The 19,414-nt window shown below is 63.8% G+C and overlaps 1 protein-coding gene across 1 annotated transcript; it reads right to left on the minus strand.

Moving 5' to 3' along the window:
• Positions 1–1,256: 1,256 nt before the first annotated feature.
• Positions 1,257–16,169, minus strand: PODN (podocan). Its single transcript, XM_055139487.1, has 11 exons — positions 16,072–16,169; positions 10,944–11,260; positions 10,134–10,227; positions 8,809–8,873; positions 8,026–8,135; positions 6,945–7,101; positions 6,635–6,750; positions 4,783–5,440; positions 2,400–2,548; positions 2,106–2,287; positions 1,257–2,036 (listed from the first exon to the last, which is right to left on the minus strand). The coding sequence occupies exons 2-10, from the start codon at positions 11,253–11,255 to the stop codon at positions 2,113–2,115; spliced, it is 1,836 nt and encodes a 611-aa protein (XP_054995462.1). The 5' UTR covers positions 11,256–11,260; positions 16,072–16,169; the 3' UTR covers positions 1,257–2,036; positions 2,106–2,112.
• Between the last annotated feature and the right edge of the window lie 3,245 nt (positions 16,170–19,414).

Consider the following 19,414-nt stretch of genomic DNA (forward strand, 5'->3'; position numbering starts at 1 on the left):
AGGACCCGGCCTGCAGTTCCCCCCCACCCCCCGCTTCAGGGAGCCCGGAGTCTTCTGTCCAGGCCGGCCTCCCACTGGGCAGGTGCCCACCAGGCCCCCTGGGGACAGCCCGCCCTGGGTGCTTTGGTCAGAACTCCTCCACACCCCACATGTGGAAGTGAGATGGATTTCTGCGGCCATTCTGGTTCGGTTTGGTTCTGTTGGGCCGGGCTGGGGTTCTACCACAATGGCCTGCGCTGCCCCCGGAGCAGCAACCCTGCCCCTTCCCTCCCTCCTGTACTTGCAAACTCAGAGTTAGTCTGGTAAAGTCCTTCTGTTTTCCAAGCTCCGAGGGCTTCGTGGCTGCCCTGGGCCGAGGATACAGCCTGTGTCCAGGGTGGACGGGCCTGTGAGCGCAGCCGGCGGGTGGACACGTCCGTCTGGGCAGCCAGAGGGCAGACACATCTCCTCCAGTGGCCGGTTCTTCAGGCAAAGACTTTGCTTCCGGGAGCGAGGGTGCCGAGGGTATTTCCTGGCTGTCTCCTGCTCCCTCCCTCCCTCCCTCCCTGTCTCCGGGAGGCTGGAGGGGACGTGGGTGACCCTGAGACGCAGCCTGTTCGGGACGCACTCTGCCAAGCAATGCAGCATGGGGGCCTGAAAACGCTGAGGCCAGAGGGACAGAGCCCCCACTGGGGTCACTCAAGCTGGAAGGCATCTGACTCCAGCCCCACTCTTGGAGGCTGCCCCTCCTCCCAGGCCAGTGAACGGGGCCCGGCAGGGGCCCGACCCTAGGGTGCCTACGGGGGCCGAAGAGGCGGGACAGCAGGTCACACGTGGACACGCTCCATCACAACTCAGGCCTGTGAGCACTGGAGTCCACCTGCCACCAAGTCCAGCCTGCTCCTTCCTGGGCTGGACCCAGGCATGCTCCCACGGGGCCACTTCCCTGACCCCATCCATTGGGCAGCGCTGTCTGCCATTGGCATGGCTTAGCTCTGGGCTGGGAGCTGCCCCCAGTGCTGGCCTCGGCCTGATCATCCCCTCTGTGGTATGGACCTGGGTCCGTGTCAGCTCTGCGCCTCTACACAGGCCAGCCTGCTGACCTGCTCAGGGCAGAGACCCCCCAGGTGAGCTGGGAGCAGCGGCAGCCTTCGCTCACCCAGAGGTGCTGCACAAAGCTGGTGGCCAGGGGGCTGCCAAGAGAACTGCAGGCGCTGCTGGCCCGACCCCTGCTCTCCCCCAGACCCGCAGTATGCACACATAGATGCGGTGCCAGACAGGGTGATGCTTTATATTAGCTTTTCAGTGACAAGTAACATCTTCCACATTTTTATCTTTTTTTTTTCTTTTCTTATAAAAGAGTAAAAAAGGAAGAAAGGAAAAAGGAAATAAACAAACAAACAAAAACACCCAGAGGTTCCCAGAATTCCCCCACAGGCCCAAAGAATGAAAATAGGTATCTCACGGGTCCAGGTGGATGCTCACCTGTACCCACTGGCCTCGGTCTCCCCGGCTGGCTGCCCCCAAGAATGTCCTGGCAAGTCACCCTGAGTGGCCCATCACAGATGTTCCGGGCAAGGTGGGCCAGATCGTCCACCAAGGGATGGTCCTAGCAGTTGGAGGGGGTGCGGGTGGACTTCCTGGACACTGGGGCCAGGTGAGGGTCCTGGGCCCCAAGCCAGGGAAGGAACAAAACCCAGCTCCTATGAGTCTGAGGGTGGTGGCCCTGGGCCACAGAGCTTGGAGGTAACTGTCTTCTTGCGGGACAGGTGGCAACTGGTGAGGCGTTCTGCCTGCCTCCAGCTGGGACAAGAGGCGCCAGTGACCCCGGCCAGGTCACGGAGGGCTCTGACCAGTGCGTGGTGTGCTCACTGGCCCGGGGGGAGGGAGCAGCACTGCATGTGCCCGCGCAGGCTCAGGACCGCTGCTGGGAGGTGTGGGTGGTGGCTGTGCAGTCAGCTGGGGGCGGCTGGGCGTGTCTGCCAGGTCTGACGTGAGAAACACTGCAGGCAGGGGAGAGCTGAGGCCCCGGGAAGGGTGTCCAGCTGTCTGTCCATCTGCAGAACGCGGGGGAGAGTCAGGAGGCGGCCCCCAGCCGTGACCGACCTCCCTGGGATCCGCCTCACCTGGTCACTATCGCACTTCCTCATCCTCCTCGTCCTCCTCGTCCTCCTCTGTTTCCTGCTCCGACCGGCCTGGCTCCTTGGAAGTCCCGGGCTCAAAGTTGCCCTCGATGTCCAGCACCTGCAGGTGCCTCAGCCTGCGGAAGGCGCTCTCCTCCACCGAGCCCACCGCCAGCTTGTTAAACCTGCGCCCACCACATGTGGTCAGGGCCGGGGCCGCACCCGGCGCCCCAGCTCACCTCCTACAACAGCCAAGGGAGCGCAAGCCCTCCTAGGAGGCCCCCCGGCGCCTCCTACCTGAGAAAGACCCCCTTGAGGTTGGGTGTGGACTGGAAGGCATCGGCGGGCACCATGCTGATCTTGTTGTTCTGCAGGTACAGGTACTCGAGCGACTCTGGGAGCCCGCTGGGGATGTCCGTGAGCTGATTCCCCGCAATGTCCAGCAGCTGCAGGGTGGTCCGGGGGTCAGAGCTCCCCACAGCCCTCGGAGCCCCTACCGGCGCCCAGCCCACGGAAACCTCACCCTCACCCTGTGAGATGGAGCTGGGCCCCATCACGCGTTGATGAAGGGAAGACGGCGCAGCGCCGTGCAAGCAGCTGACCTGGGCCCCACTGTCTGCGAGGGGGACACCCCTGACAATGGTGCCCCTTGGCTCCCCCTGGATGTACAGCCAAGGCATCTGCCCCGAGGCCTGATCTCCAACCTCACATACTCGCGCCCCCTCGCCCGGGGCAGCGCCTGGGCCCTCTCTCGGAACCTCTCTCAGAATCAGCCTGCAGGCCCTGGAGGAGGTGGGCAGGGGGCCTGCGGCCAGGACTGGGGTGCAGGGACCATCCCAGGAGGCAGGGCCGTGGGGGGCACCTCTCCAGGTGGGGACATGCCTGCAGCCCCACCCCACCCCACCACAGCTGGTGGCTTCGAGCTTTCTGTCTGCCCTGCCAGGCTGGGGGCCACGAGCCCAGCACCAGGCAGTGAGGCTGCCCACATTCCAGGGGCCGTGGAGCCCCACACCTCCTCCCACAGGCTCCTTGTGCCCTCTGCTCTGTCCCCGGCTCCCGTGCTCCTCCTCAGAGCCTCCTCAGTGGCCCAGAGGCTGGGGGCTGGGGGCTGGAGTCCAGGAGACACTGGCACCCTGCTTTGGGGGTGAGTGAACACAGGATGGGACCAGGCTGGTGGGATGTGGCTGTGGTAGGGACCTGCCGGCAGACAGTGGGGGACCTGGAGTGGGAGGAACAGCTGCATTCGGAAAGATCTAGCAACGAGAGTATCCCCCCGGACCCCAAACACCGCATCCCTGACTAAAGGCACCCCAGCCCAGGACGTATCATGGGTGGCCTCCAGGAGGAAGTGAGCCCCAAGCTGCTCCTAGGGACACGCTCCAGGAAGGTGGGTGGCCCTCTGTGCATCTCACTCCCCACTGGGAGGCCTCTTGCTGCAACTGGGCCTGGCACCCTGGGGGCAGTTCACCCAGGGGCAGCCAGTAGAGGGACGGGGGCGGGGGGAGCAGAGCCCGGGTCTGAGGTGCCCCCAGGACAGGGTCCGGCCTGCCCTAAATCCTGTGAGGATTCGGGCCTGTTTCTCGGGGCACTGGGGGCCATGGGAGGTGCCGGGCAGGGGTGAGTGGTGGCCACGTGCGTCCCATGCTCCCTGATTGTACAAGTATTGGGAGCAGGGGTGTTAGGGCTCCTTGGAGGCTCTCGCCCAGGCCAGAGACGGCGGGAGCGTGGCTGGACAGGGGTAGCAGGGATGGGGAGAACGGGCAGGTGTAGTCATGGCGGGTGCTAGGGCCCTGCGGTCAGAGGCCTGTGAAAGGAGAGGTGAGTCAGGGATGCCCATGAGGTGAGCCAGGACAGCAGCAGAAACAGCAGGTGGAGGGGGCGGGGAGCGAGGGACCCAGAGTCTGGCTCCAAGGAGTCCCAGGAGGGCAGGGCCCAGGTGGGATCCCCAGGTCTGGCAGCGGGCAGGGCCACCGGGTGGGAAAGCCCCTCAGGCAGCGCCTGCAGGCCAGCTGCTCCTCCTCAACCCCCCTAGTGCTCCGCGCACCCGCGTCTGCTCTGGGCCTGTCTCAGACCCCTGATCCCGACAGCTCCCACAGTGCCCTAAGCTGAGGCCCCAGGAAGGGACCCAAACACCCGCCTCTGTCCTGGGGGAGAGCTGGCCGTCTGCCAACCCGCAATGACCCCGTGCCTGGGAGATGCTGGGGTGTGGAACCCCCAAAGGAAGTGACATTGGGGGAGGGTCCCAAGGGCATGGTGAGGGGCGGCAGTGGCCAGGCGGGGGAGGGCAGCCTCCATCTCACAGCCTGGCTACTTTCTCTAATGCAGTTCCCCTCTGGAGGCCCACCGAGTGCCCGTGTGTGTGTGTGTGTGTGTGTGTGTGTGTGTTGGGGGATTCTCTAACCCAAGGCCCCTTCCCCAGGCTAGACAACCCTGGGCCCCTCTCCTAGCAGACAGGTCCCTCCCCCCCCCCCGTCCGTATCCCCACAGCACGCCTCAGGCCAGGGTCCAGGGGTCTGGTCACACCAGCAGGGGTCCTCCCTGTGCCTGCGGGTGGGGTGGGTCTCCTGACCCAGGCACGCCTGGACCCTGTGCGGGGCCCAGCTCCCCAGCGGGAACGTCCCTGAGCACCCAGCAGACAGTGGGCCCAAGGTAGTGACACCCCCCCTGCTCCCGCCCCTACCTGCAGCTGCTCCAGGTCTGCCCAGGCCCGGGCGCCCAGGGCGCGGCTACGCAGCCGGTTGCCGGTGAGGTAGAGCTCGCGCAGCTGGGCCATGCCGGCCAGCGCCCCGCGCGCCAAGGCGGCCAGCTCGTTGCGCTTGACCTTGAGCACGTGCACATTGCGCGGCAGCCCAGCGGGCAGCGTCTGCAGCTGGTTGCCTGACAGGTCCAGGGCGCGCAGCTGGCGCAGCTTGCGGAAGGCGTCGCGGTGCACCTGCGCGCTGGTGATGCGGTTGTAGCTGAGGTTGAGCTCCTCCAGGAAGTAGGTGGTGGCGAAGTCGTCGCGGCCGATGCCGGCGATCTGGTTGTGCAGGATCATGAGGGTGCGCACGCGGCGGGGCAGGCCGCTGGGCACGCGCTCCAGCGCGTTGTTGTACAGGTGCACCGTGTGCAGCCGCTTGAGGCCCTGGAAGGCCAGCGGGTGGATGCCGGGCGCCCGCAGCTGGTTGCTGTGCAGCAGCAGGTACTCGAGGTTGCGGATGGGGGTCAGCACGTCGGCGTCCACGCTCCGGATGGCGTTCTTCTCCAGGTGCAGCAGCACCAGGCTCCGCGGCAGCCCCGCCGGCACCCGCGACAGGTTGTTGCTGGACAGGTCCAGGTACTCCAGGCTGGAGAGCTTCCTGGGGGGCCCGGGAGCGGGGGCACTCAGGGAGGTCGGGAGACCACCAGGCACTTCCCTGCAACTGTTATTCTCATGGACGTGGCTGGGTCTGACCCTGGTTCCTCTCAGAGCCGGAGAGACACTGCACGGGGCGGGGTGGGGGTCCTAAGCCAGACCCCCGGCACCTCACCTCAGGGAGCCCCAAGCACAGGGGTAGCTCCTGAGCGCTACGGGTGAACCCCCACCAACCGAAAACAAAAACGAATAAGAATAAAGACAATGAGGGCTGGAGTGCGTAGCACAGTGGGAAAGGTAGCACAGTGGGTAAGGTGCTTGCCATGCATGTGGCTGACCTGGGCTTGATCCCTGACACCCCATACGGTCCCCCAAGCCTGCCAGGACTAAGCCCTGAGCTCAGTTAGGTGTGGACCCCCAAAACAAAAACCAACCAACAAACAAAAAGACAAAATTCACATCAGCCCTGCCATCTGCCAGCTGGGGGCTGGGCCCCTCCTGTCTCTCCATGACACAGTGGCTGGGACAGATCGGCCCTGTGACTGGCACTCAGAGTCCCCTGGAGGACCAATCGAGGTCTGGGTAGCTGCCCCATCTGAAAACTGACCACTTCTCATCCCTCAACGAGAAGGCCTGCGGTTCCCCCGAGCACGGAGCCATCTCTGCAGAGCATCCTTGGCCGTGGAACCAGGGCAGGCCATCCCAGGCCTGACACTTGTCCTGAGGCCCTGAGGCCCCAGAGGCACAGTCTTGCTCTCCTGGTGCAGGAGATCTGATGGGGTAGGGAGGGATGTGGCCAGGTCAGGGAGAGATGTGGAGGGTGGGGGAGGCCATGCCTGGGGTGGGGAGGGGTGTGGCGGGGTGGGGGAGGCTGTGGCCAGGTGGGGAGGGGTATGGTGGGGTGGAGAGGCTGTGGCTGGGTCAAGGAGGGGTGTGGCATGGTGGGGAGGCCATGGCCAGGTGGGGAGGGGTGTAGAGAGTGGGAGAGGCCATGGCCAGGTGGGGAGGGGTGTAGAGAGTGGGAGAGGCTGTGGCCGGGTGGGGAGGGGTATGGTGGGGTGGGGCGGCTGTGGCTGGGTCAGGGAGGGGTGTGGCATGGTGGGGAGGGGCGAGAGGGTAGGGGAGGCCATGGCTGGGAGGACAGGCAAAATTTGGGGGAGGACACCCCAAAATTCCCAGGGTGTGGCGGGCAGCTCACCAGAAGGTCTCGTTGTCCAGGCCCTCGTCGGTCAGGTGGTTGTTCTGCAGGTAGAGCTCTCGCAGGTTGCTCAGCTCGCTGAAGGCACCCGGTGGGATCTTCTCCAGCTTGTTGTTCTGGGGGTTGGGGGGCGCGGGGGGCTGTGAGGGCAGCCCGGAGGCCGGGGCTGAGCTGCAGGAGAGGGGCCTGGGGCATGGGGTGGGCTGGGGTGCCTGAGGTGCCCAGGCTCTGCCTGCTTCTCCACTCGCCCCTGTGCCCGTGTGTGCAGGCCGCCCCCTGCGGCCCCGCCCGGCCGCCCCCCCCCCCGCACCTTGAGGTGCAGCTTGTAGAGGGCGGGAGGCAGGTGCCGGGGCACGTGGCGCAGGAAGTTGCTGGACAGGATGAGGATCTCCACGTTGCTGGAGCCGTTGAACATGTGGTCGGGCAGCCCGGCGTCCGCCAGCTTGTTGTTGTGCAGGTACACGGACCTGGGGGCGTGGGCGGGTCCCGTGGGATGCACCCCTGCGCCCCACCCCGCATGCCCCGCGCTGCTTCTCCGGGAGCCTCCAAGCCTTACCGGGCTGGGCCTGGGGCTGGGGCCCTTCCCCCCACCCAGCCCCAGGGCGCAGTAGGAGACCCTCCTCGAGGATCTCTGACAGGCTGGCCCGGCCTTGCAGGCCTTCCCCGAGCCCCGCAGCCGCAGTCCCGGCCCCTGCACCCCAGGGGTCGCAGCCACGCGGGGTTTGCTCGCGCCCCAGTTGGGGAGCGAGGCTACCGGTAGCTGCCCGGGGTCCTAAACAGGAAAACCCTCACTCCCTCAAGAACGCGGCTGGACTGTCCTTCGGGCCAGCGGCCTCTGCCTTGGGCGTCTGCTGGACGGCTCACTCAGAGCCACGGGGGTGCCCTGATGTGCCCGCCTGTTCTAGGCCCTGGAGCTGGCCGTGAACATGACCTGGACCCAACCCCACGGGACTAAGCTGCTACAGCGGAGAGAGCAGGCAGAGACACAGGTGCCAGGCATCTCCTTCTGCTGCCCGCACCTCAGTCTTCCCATCTGTGGGATGGGCGATGCACAGAAAGCATGCCCCTGGGCGGGGAATCGAAGGAAGGGACAAAGGGGAAACCGAAGCCAGGTGGCTATATCCACCTCCTCCAGGAATGAGGCCTAGCCCCACCCCCACACCCCTACCAGGCTCTGCCTGTTGGACAGTGACCCCTGCCCCACCCCTGCTGCTCATCCCACTCCACCCCTCCCCTGGACACTTTCCTTCCTCTGAGGGTCCCCCCACCCCGAGACTCCAGCTGGGGCTCAGCCCACTCACCCCATAGCATGCCTCTCCTCAGAGCTCCCCCTACCTGAGGCTCCTCCTCCCATTCCCCAGCGGGAGCCCAGGACCCCTCTGACCTCTGACCTCAAATTCGGCTTCTGGCCAAAAGTGAGCCCGTAGATCTTCGTGAGATAGTTGGCAGCAAAGTCCACACTGACGAGGGTGCTGGGCAGGAACCGGGGTGCCAGGGTCAGCTAGAAAGGGAGGGGTTGGCACAGGGGAGCGGGGAGCTGGGGACGGGACCCTCCTAAGTCCATCCATCCCTGAGAGCCGTCCCCTCCCTCCATCATCAAATGGGAGCCAGCCCCCCAGTCACCCAAACGCAGAAGGGACCCTCTGAGCCCCAGGGCCGCCCTCGTCTGGGGTCAGCCCCAGCGTCACCCTCCACGGACCCCCATAAATCTTCCCACGGCAGCCATGAATCTGCCAGCTTCCGGGGGGACAGAGGCGCCTGCCCACCGCAGGAACGTGGCTGGGACCTGCCCCGGGCAGCTGAAACAGGGCCGCAGAGATGAGCAGCGGGGTGGGTGGGTGGTAGGGGGCATGAGACTGGCACGGGGTGCAGGCGCTGGGGCCTGGGTGAGAGGAAGGGGAGCCAGAGGGGGGACAGCAGAGACGGGGCGGGGGGGGGCCCTGGGCTCCTCTCGGTGGAGGGAGAAGCCACTGAAAGGCAGAAACTGTGTGATTCACTGGGGGCGTGGGGGCACTCCTAGCTCAGTGCTCGGGGGGCCCCCAGCAGTGCTCAGGGAACCATATGAGCTAGAGATGGAGTCTGGGCTTCGTGCGGAGAGAGTGCGTGCGCCCCCTCTGGGCGCTCTCTGCACGGTGGTGTGACTGCTGGGCCCAGGCACTGCTGGCGCCCCTCACCTTGTTGTTGGCCAGGTACAGGTAATTGAGGTTGTTCAGGTGCTCAAACGCCTCCTCCGGGAGCCCTTCAACGCACAGGACCAGTGAGAGCCAGGGATGGAGAAGACGCGCTAGTGACCACGCCAGCAGGACCCTGTTCCCTGCCCCGACGCGGCCAGCACTGGCCTGCCCCGCCCCACGCGTCCATCTGATCTGCTGCCGCTGGTGCCTGGGCCGGGCCCGTCTCCAGCCCGCGTGGCCTCTGACACTGCTCGCAGGCTCCCCCAGGGCTCCTCTGAGCGGGAACAGTTACATAAACCCGAGCGTCCCTCCCGGAATGCCCTGCGCGGGCTGGAGGACGGCCAAGAGCCTTCCTCGCAGCTGGAGAAAGGCTGGAGTGGACACAACAGCTGGACAGGGGCCTCACAGTGGAGTCAGGTACCCTCTGGGGCCGGGCAGGGGCTCAGCAGTTGAGCTCACACACCCATGGGGCCATGGGGGTATCCCTGGGTTTGATTCCTGGGCCACAAAACACACACACACACACACACACACACACACACACACACACACACACACACACACTCACTCACTGACTGCCGGATTGAGTCATGGAGGTGGTTCAATCACAGAAACTAAGGAAAAGCACATCAAATGATGCCTTCACAGTGGGCCAATCAGGGTGCACCAATGACACTTCGTGGGAAAGAAGTGCACCCGAAGACCAGCTCCAAGTGGCAGGATTACGGGTGGGAGCTGGTTTTGGTTTTTTTCCTTTTCTGCTGTTCCAAGTTTTCTGCTCTAATTATAAATGATTTTCATTGTTGGAGAAAATGGTTTTCAAAGACGAGGACTCGGCTCTTTGACACCAGAGGTCTTCTGGGACTGTAGCTTCTGGGCGGCCTCTGACCCCTCCCCTCCAGGCCCCCAGCTCTCTCTCACAGCAGGAGCCCCTGGGGGCGGGGGGGGGCGGCCCCCCACCAGGCCTCTCCTGTGTGGGCTCTCCTGTGTGTCCGCAGCAGCTCCTGGCTGTGCGTCACCCTGGACTCTGCTGCCCCCGTCTCGGCTGACCCCCACCTCGGCTGGTTTCACCTTCAGCTGTCCCTCCTCAGCCACCCACCCCCAGCTGCTCCCCCCAGCCGCCCCTTTCACTGTCCCTCACCTCAGCTGCCCCAGGTGCCCCCCAGAGACCCCCGCTGCTCCCCCTCTATCTCCCTGGCTACCCCGTGAGCTGCCCTGCCTGCTGCTTCTGCCATCCCCGTTGGCACCCAGCTGAGCCCCCATCCCATCTACTTCCCTCTCCTCCGTCTGCCCCCGTGCCCCCGGCTTCCCCCCGCTGCCCCCACCTCGGGACGTCAGGCGGTTGTTCTGCAGGTTGAGGGTCTCCAGCGCGTGCAGCCGAGAGAGGTCCTCGGGGTAGATCTTCTCCAGCTGGTTGTTCTGGGGGGAGGGGGGAGGTGCACCGAGGAGGCACAGAGGGCTGCCGGGACTCCCGCCCCGCCCCGCCAGGAGCCAGCCCCCACCCCCCGCAGGGCACCCTCCTGGGGTCTCTCCCGCGCATCTCCCCTGAGTGTCACTCCCAGTGCTCCTCGCTTGGGGACAGGTGTCTGCAGCCAATCCCCTCAGCCCCCAGCCACAGTGGGTCCCCTTTCTTGGCCCCGAGGTCCCTTTCTCCTGACGAGCTGTGACCCCTGTGCAGGGGACCATCTCCTCCGGCAGCCCTCCTGGGTTGGCTTGGGGTCTGGGTAAGGAGCACTGTGTCCCCGCACAGATCCACCCCCCTCTGTCCCTTTCTCCTGCAGACCATGAGCTCAGGGACGGGACATGTTGGGTCCTTCCTCCCTGCCCAGCCCCGCACACGGCACAGAGGCTGGAGCACTGCAGGAACCCAGCTGGGTGACTCTGGGCCGGGCCCCGCCCTCTCTGGGCCTCACTCAGGAAGGGGGCACCTCTCCTGCCCCCGGGCTACGGTGTCACCTGGAGTGACCCGGAGACACCAGCGCCCCCTACGAGGAACCCCGTGCCCCACTGCTCTAGGCGCCAGAACCCAGCCTGTGCCGGGGGCAGGGGCTGGCAGCTTGGCGGGCATCTCGGTGCCCGTGCTCTTGGGCCCCCGGTCCCCCGCACTGCCCTCCCCAGGCCAGGCTCTCGCTCACCTGCAGGGACAGGTGGTTGGTGCGCTGGGGCAGGTCTCCCGGGAACTCTCGCAGGTCGATGCCACCGCAGTCCACCACCCCCTCCTGGGAGCAGGCGCACTCCCGGGGGCAGTCGGCCTCGGGGGGCCCAGCCACAGGCTCCTCGGGGCCCAGCACCAGCACCGGCTCCTCCTCCACCAACTCCTTCTCCTCGGGGCTCAGCTCAGGGCCGCTGCTCCGGCTGCTCCCCTGGGCCCTGGCCGCCAGCGCCCGCGCCAGCTGCAGCTGCGGTGGCAAGAGCAGCAGGAGCAGCAGCACCCCGCTCCGGGCCATGGTGCCTGCCGGGGACAGCGGGAAGTCTCCCAGGGTCCCCCCACACTGGGTCTGCCCGCCACGCTCCCTTCAGGGGGCAGGGAAGGCTGGCCACATCCTTAAGCCCATCTGTGACCGCCCGGCCCGAGGAAATCAGTATCCATGTTTCACAGAAGGGGAAACTGAGCCCCAAGAAGAGCTGCCAGGCCTGGACTTCCTGTGGCACGGGCTGGGCAACCCCCCTCCCCCCCCCACACACACTGCCTCCAGCAGCCACAGGCCATGGTGGCCAGCCCAGCCACTTGCCCTGCGAGGATCCTGGGTTCTTGCAGCCCCTCTCCCAGCCCCCTGCCCACCGCCTGCTCTAGGCTGTGCTTCGGGCCTTTGCACACATGAATCCTGCTCCTGGACCCCCTCTGGGCCTCTCAGAGTTACCCGTGCCCGGTCCTTTGGGGACACTGGTGCCCCAGGCTCCCCATTTCTCTGCCCCCAGAGTCAGGCATGGCGTTGGCGAGCTGAGAGCCACGTGCCTAGCTGGAGACACAGCCCAGGCCAGCACCGGTGTGGGCAGGAGCCAGGTCCGGTCCAGTTCTGGCCCACACGCTCACTGTGCTCCCAGAGCCAGGCTGGGCTGGATCCCTGACATGAGGGGCACGGGGGTCCTCGGGCCACGAGGTCCGAGACTGGGGTCCCACCTTCCCTGCAGGCCCTGGCCCCAGGCTATGTGGTATGGGAACACACATAGGAAACCACTGTGTGGTCTGTAGTGGGCCCTCGTGGGAGTCCGCTCTCCTCCTGGTGACTGACCCGACCAGCGAGGATGGTACTGCAAGCCTCCAGCTCCGAGGCACAGCCGGGACCCAGGCAGCCACCACAGGTACAGCCCAATCCCTGCCCCGCCCCGCCCCTCCCTGAGTGGCTCCCTGGGAATTGCTGCTGCCCTGTGGTCACTGTGTCTCTCAGATGCCACTCAGCCCCGGGGCTGGCATGGGGGCCACTGGGGAGATAGGTAAGGCCTTCGCCTCAGTCTGCGGGCATCAGGCTGCAGGGTCTGTGCAAGGACCCAGGGCCAGGCCAGAGAGGAGCTCAGTGTGCTGAGTGCAGCCTTTACATGCAGGAGGCCGGGTTCAATCTCCAGAACCTTAGAGTTCCCCGAACACCTCCTGGAACAACCCTGAATTGGGACCCAGCAGCTGTGCCCTGAGACCCAGCAGATGTGACCCCAAACAAAACAAAATAGAATAGCAGACTGGGTGAGCCCAGTCAAAGTGTCATGAGGAACACAAGGGCTCCCTAGGACCCCTGGGAAAAGAAGAGGGCTAGCTGCCAGGCTTGCTCAGACCACATCTCACACACACATGCACACACATGCTTGCACACACATGACCATCCCTACATGCAAGGATTCATGGTTGCACACGCATGACTGTACATGCACACACATACACAGATAGTTATATTTGCATGTGCACACACATACATGCAAACGCATGATCGTATATGCATGTAGGCAAAGGCATGATTGTCTTTTCTTTTTTCTTTTTGGGTCACACCCAGCGATGCACAGGGGTTACTCCTGGCTTTGCAATCAGGAATTACTCCTGGCGGTGCTCAGGGGACCATATAGGATGCTGGGAATCGAACCTGGGTTGGCCGCTTGCAAGGCAAAAGCCTTACCCGCTGTGCTATCGCTCCAGCCCCCAAAAGCATGATTGTATCTGCATGCACACCCACATGCATGCACACACATGATTCTACTGCATGCACACGCACACCCAGGTGGCCAGGAAAAGGGGCTTCCCTGTTCACAGCTCTGACCATGTCTTGCACGCACATGCACCCACGCATACATACACACACAGGTACGTGCTCACATACCCAGGCAGCCAAAAGGGGCTGCCATGCTTGCCTCGCCAGTTTCTCTTTCTGCCTCAGCTTCCATTTTGGACGTTAAATGGCACCTGGACAAATATTAGTGTCCTGCTCACCCACCTGCCCAAACGGATGCATGTAATACGCATCACCACTCCACAGACAGGGAGCTGGGCTGGAGGGCGCGGCTGAGGGACGGTTAGTACACAGTGAGGGAGTTCCCAGCTCAGGCCTTAACCACCGAGCGCTGTGCGGCCAGCCGGGCTGAGGACAAAGCACGGGGCTCCAGCCCCTCAGGAGCCCACACCTGCGCCGCCCAGGGCAGTGACCACACGCAGACTGTGGCTCGTCTAAAGGAGACTACTGTTGGCGTGTACAGCAGGAAGTGGGGTAATGATGGGCAGCAGGTCACGTGGCCCAGCACATGCCTGGCCTAGGGGAGGTCCTGGGGCCCCATCCCCCACACTGCATGCCCTCTGAGCAGGCGGTGACCCCCACAACCACAAGGAAAACACAGTTTTCAACAGCAAGACTCAGAAGAATCTAAAGTATCTTGGACATAGTATTACGACCTCAGAGACATCTTTATATTTGTTTCGCTTACACTGGCTTGACTATATTTGGTTAAATATAAGTTAAAATTGATTTCAGCTGTCTCATTTTCCTTTCTAACCCAGCTCCAGGAGCATGTATGTTACAAACGTGACTTGCATTTTTTATGACAGGGGCCACACGCAGCTGTGCTCTGGGAGCCCAGGCCACGCCATGGCAGTGTCAGCCCGACAGTTCAATGCTCAAGGGCTGCCATGACGTGCCCCTGGGGTGCTGGGGGGGGGCGGGGCAGACTGTGCTGGAGGTTGAATGCCCAGCCTGGAAGGTGGCTCGTGCTTTACCACCTGGGAGAGTTCCCCAGCCCCCTGGCCTGCCTCGGGGCCCTCCATTTCCACAGCCCGTGCTGGCCTAGGACACCCCAGGTACATGACCGTCCTCATCCCAGTGTCCTCCGCAAGATGGCAGAAGCGGGAATCGAATGGGGCCCAGCGAGGCTGAAGATGCCAGGGGCCGAGGCTTCCAGAAGGAGTCGCCTCATCCAACCACAAAGGTGAACCCCAGGCAGTGGGAAACAGGCCGGACCAGCACCTATGTGGCCTCCTCCATGCCGCCCACTGGGGCTGGAGTGGGAGCCTTATCCACGGGCAGGGAAGGGGCTTGGAAACTGATGACGAAGCTGCAGGGCGCTGAGCCGGGGGTGAGCACCATCTGCCCCGTGGATGGGCCCTTGCCAGGGACCACCCCCCAAGGCGGGGTCGACTAGGGACACCGAGCCTGGTCTGGGCAGTGGGGAACTGACTGCAGGGGTGCAGGGGAGGAGCGGGACTCTGCGTGAGCAAGGCCAGGACTGAGGCTGACCTGCAAGCGGGGATGAGCAGATGGTTGAATGTGCCGGTCCCTCCTGCCCCACCCAAACCCCGGTGAACCCAGCCTGCTGGAGCCGGGTATGGAAGGAGAGTGGGGGTGCCGGAGTCCCCCAGGAGAGGAACAGCTCCGGGGGGTGTCTGCTCCTGCCTATGGTTCGCCTGACAGTCCCTCTGGCTATGTGTGCACCAGGGGTTCCCCTCTGGCTGTGGTTGGCCTGGGGGCCCCTCTGGCTGTCCCCCTGGCTGTGGTGTCACCCTACAGGTCACTCATCACTGAGCCTCAGGAGGGTGAGATGCAGAGGTCAGTCCAGCCAGTACCACATCCGCAGGCCCTGCCCACTGGGAGGAAACCTCAAGGCCCAGGAGGGTCTGCCTGGCGGATTAAGAAAGGGGCAAACGCACACTGGAGGGGATCCCTTCCAATCCATCTGCCCCGCCCCCCTTCTCCATTCAAACACTGTGGAAGCGGCTGGGGCTGGCTCTGTGCTGGGCCTTGAAGCGCGCATCCTGCAGCTCTCCCAGGCCCAGCGCTGAGACCCCTTTTCTCCAGAGGGGGAGTGCATGAACCCAGGGCCCGAATTGCTGCCTGCCCGCCCCATTCCTGCTCCAAAGCTCTTGCTCCCGGGAACCTGTGGCCGGGGGTAGGGGCTCCCCTGGCCTCCAGGTAGGGCGCAGGGCTCAGAAATGCAGAAATGGCAGGAGGAGGAACACCTGGGCAAGGCCTCGGGGTCCGCATCAGGGCAGGGCTCAGCTCACGTCTAGGCGGCAGCAGCTATCTGGCGGCTCTCCAGGCTGACGATGGAGGAAGGGACGGGCAGGGGTCGGGAGCCAGGGGCCAGGGCCATCAGCCACGGCTGTGCTGACAGGAGCTCAGGGCTCCCAGCGGTCCCGCGACTCCTGGGAATCCCGGCCTAGAGGCGCCACCCCTGGTCTTCCCTAGTCAGCATTCAGACGGGACCAGCGGACTCCCACAGCTCGGGAGCCCCCCCCCCCCACTCCGCCACCCCGCTTCACTCCGGACTAGCGTAGGTGCACCCGGACCCTAAGAATGGTCACGGCCACACGGAGCTTCCCGTCGGTCTCCCCATGCACAAGAAGGGGCGTCGCTGTTTGTCCCGACCTCCGGCAGCGTCTGCGCCCCCTCCTGCACCTGCCCGGTGGGCGCACGGCAGCCCCCAGCCCCCTGCAAGGACCTGCGCGGGGCGGGGTGGGGGGAGGTAGCACGCGGCGGTGGTCGCGGAGGACGGACGGGGTGGGCAGTGGGCCGCCGCGGGGGGCTCGGACCAGCCCCTCTCTGACCTCAGGACCCCCAAGGGCTGAGCTTGCAAAAGCCGCAAGATGGGCGTTGGGGCGCACAGGCTCGGGGCGGCGGCTCCACGCCCCTGCCCGGTCCACCTGCCCCCCACATTCCAGCCCCGCCGCAGATTCTTTCCAGATGTGCGCGTCGGGGTGCGGGGCGGGGGGCGCGGGGGGTGCCGCGGCCGGCCTGGCTCGCATCCGCGCCCCCCTGGCCGCCCCCGCCTGCCCCCGCCCCGCCGCGCCCCTACCTGCTGCGCCCCGCGCCGCGCCCCGCCGGCCCCGCGCGCTCCCCGACTCCCGGCTGCGCTCCGCGGGCGCGGGCTCCTTCCATGCGAGTCGGGCCGGCCTCTGGGCGACGCCGGTTTTGTTTGTGGGGTTTCTCCTCCCCGCCTCTCCCCCGCCCCCGCCCCCCTGCAGCCGCCGGACGCCGGCCTCCTCCGGACACGGACGGTCCCCGCAGGGCGGCGGGGAGGGCCGGCCCGCGCCCCGCGTCCGACTCGGTGGGGGGCAGAGTCGCCACCCGGGCCCCCTCCGTCCTGGCGGAGCCCCGGCACCACGCCCCCCCACCACCAGGAGACTGGGAAGGCGGGGTGTCTAGCCTAGTTCCAGCCTCCCCAGCCTCGTGCCTCGCTCCCCGGGGGGCACTGGCCTCCCGGGGGCCCTGGGCACCTGAAAGGAGGCTCGGGAGGGGCCGTGCCCAGGGCGTCCCCAGCAATGATTTGCAGCCGCTTCCCCACCCTTGCCTTGCGCTCCCTCTCGCACCCTGAGCTCTGCCGCGAGGCCTGCCAAGACCTTGCGGGGGCGGGGGGCGGGGAGGGGGGCTTCCCGGAAAAGTGTCCCGCCCGCCCCCTCCCCCTTCCTCCCACGCTGGCTCCGCGCCCACGGCCTGGTAAACCCGGGAGGATGGTGAGCCGTGTGGGAGTAGGGTGCGGGCAGGCGAGGGAGTGAGGTCTGCGCCCTTGGGTACCTCACTCCCCGGGAAGGTGATGGGGCGGAATTGGGTGTTACTTGGCATCTGCACTTCCCCATACTTGCTCTGTGGGCAGGGCACCCCGGTTACCTCACCAGCTGCGCTCCTGCAGGACAGGAAGGGAAGAAAGAACAGGACAGGGAGGACTGCGCAGCCTCGGGGAGTGGACAGCTGGGCAAAGGCCCCAGACATCCCCTCCCGCTGCTGCGGCTGGCATCCTGGTGGTCCCCAGGGCATCACCCTGCCCTCCATCACCCACCTCGGCTGCACTGGTCTCCATACCCAGACCCGGGAAGAGCTGGATGGAGTCACCAGGCTTATGCTTTCCAGCATTCCAGGTTCTTTTCCCTGGTGGAAACAGGCAGGGGACCCGCGCAGTCTGGCTCTAGGTGTGGACCTCACCCCAGGGCTGTTTCCGAGACACCCATTCTAGGGAGAATGACCAGGGGCAACCGTCAGCTCTGTGGACTCAATTCCAGTTCTTTAGTTTCAAACTTTGGAGCATTGGTGTGATTTACAGGATTGGACAGCACCGCATAAAGTGGCCTGTGTCATCGTTTGAACATTGAATATTTTTTTTCTTTTTGGGTCACACCCGGCAATGCACAGGGGTTACTCCTGGCTCATGCACTCAGGGATTACTCCTGGCGGTGTTCAGGGGACCAAAAAGGAATCTGGGAATCGAACCCGGGTCAGCCATGTGCAAGGCAAACGCCCTACCGCTGTGCTATCGTTCCAGCCCCTGAACATTGATCTTGGATCCACATGGAACGAAGCAGGCGTCTACGGTGAACTAAGGAAACCTCTGAGAAGACCAGCACATACCAAGGGTCTGCTAAGTGCAAGCGCCATGTCAGATCCTGAGCATCTTAGTAACCCACCCTGTGGGAGCATCTGGTTACCTGTAGCTGCCTGGCCAGCTGCACCCAGAATGCCACGCCAGTCCCCACCCCCTTTGTGGCTGTCCAGTTATATAGACACAAGCTCCAATGACCAGTGTGAATCTGGTTCTCATGAATCACCAAGCAATGTGTCTGGTGAGGAAATGGCGGCAGTCCTGGTGTTCTCGAAGCAAATCCTCTTGGTAGCAGAAGAGCTGTACAAACCGCAGTTGAACTCAAAATATCAGTTTCCTACACCCGCCTGTGCTGCCCGGGCTCCTGCGGGCTTGCCCCTCACCGTCCACTCCTGTTTCACATTCCTGCAGTGCACAAGGCCCAGGGCAGGCTTCGGGCTGGGGTCAGAGCTCAGATCCTGCTGAGTTCAAGGGGAAATGAAAGTGGCTCCATCTCACAGCATCTGGGTTCATCTCACAGCAGGTGCTGTGAGATTGCGTTCACTGACACAACTCAAGTGCAGGCACATGGTAGAGCTCGATAAAGAGCAGCTGTGTCATCATCAAACTATTGTTGAGACCCAACGAGATGTCAGAGACAAGCGTTTTGCACCGTGTCCAAGGTAAGTGCCTGCTAGTTCAGAACCCAGCCAGAGGATCCTGATCGAAGACAGTAACACAAAAACAGGGGCCGGAGAGAGAGTAGAGGGGGTAGGGCACTTGTTTTGCATGTGGCTGACTCTGGTTTCATCCCAGTGCACCTGATTCCCTGAGCATGGCCAGGAACAAGTGATCCCCTAAACCCCACAGGGTGTGGCCCAACCCCTGAGCCCCTCCTCACCAAATTATATGAAACAAAACTCAAATGAGGAAGGAATAAAGACACACAATGGTCAGAGACATCTATGAGAGACGGACTCTTGTTTTTGTTTTGAGGTCACATCAATGATGCTCAGAGCTTACTCCTGGCTTACTCCTGACTGCGTTCAGGGATCAGTCCTGGCTGTTTCGGGGGACCATACGGGGAGTCCTGGATCAAACCCCACGTTGACCATGTGCAAGGCACATGCCCTACCCACTGTACTATACTATCGTTCCAACCCCAGAGAAGGTTGGAACTCAAGAAAGAGTTGGAACAGAAGAACTCAAGAGCCAGTGGTAGAGCATTTTGCCTTGTATGTGTGAGGTCTAGGTTAGATCCTAGGTGTGTGTGTGCGCGCACATACACACACACACACACACACACACACACAAACACAAGACTCTCAAAGGGGTTAAAGATGAAAAGAGAGGCATGGAGAGATGAGTTGTCAAGCTTTATCATCAGAGAGGAAAATGCTTTCTTGGGGCACTGAGGACTTGAAACCTCTCCCTGCTTAAGCGGGAGAGTTCCCCAGAGCCACGGAAGCAGCTGGCTACGCGGCACATGTAGAAAGCAAACCACGTGACACTGTTTTAGCTGTGGATCCCAGCCAGAGGATCCCGATGGAAGACAGTTATCAAAGAACACGCAGGTGCAACAGAAGATCCATAGCCCAGTGGGGCCCAAAGTCTCACGGCTCGCTCGGTCCCCAGCCGGCCAGCGCTGCCTTTCCCAGCTGCCCTTTATTTTTCTCACTTCTTCCCCCCACTGGGCTATAAACCTTGCAGGGCTGGGCTCTCATCTCCTGTCTGGCTGGTCTCTCTGGCTCTAACATAACACTGTATGGACAGAGTGAATCCCCAAATCTGCCGGAACTCTCTAATCCCTGGAGCTTGTGTTATTCATTCTGTGGCAAAGGGACTG

Source organism: Sorex araneus, chromosome 5, assembly GCF_027595985.1.
Source record: "Sorex araneus isolate mSorAra2 chromosome 5, mSorAra2.pri, whole genome shotgun sequence".
Taxonomy (NCBI): Eukaryota; Metazoa; Chordata; class Mammalia; order Eulipotyphla; family Soricidae; genus Sorex; species Sorex araneus.

What these genes read in the sequence shown, in the direction of transcription:
- PODN (XM_055139487.1), bottom strand. Translation starts at nt 11,255, where the DNA reads ATGGCCCGGAGCGGGGTGCTGCTGCTCCTGCTGCTCTTGCCACCGCAG. An exon ending in TGTACCTGGCCAACAACAAG is followed by an intron (nt 8,136 to 8,808) that starts GTGAGGGGCGCC and finishes CTCCCTTTCTAG; the next exon opens with CTGACCCTGGCACCCCGGTT. An exon ending in CTGGACAACGAGACCTTCTG is followed by an intron (nt 5,441 to 6,634) that starts GTGAGCTGCCCG and finishes CGGGCCCCCCAG; the next exon opens with GAAGCTCTCCAGCCTGGAGT.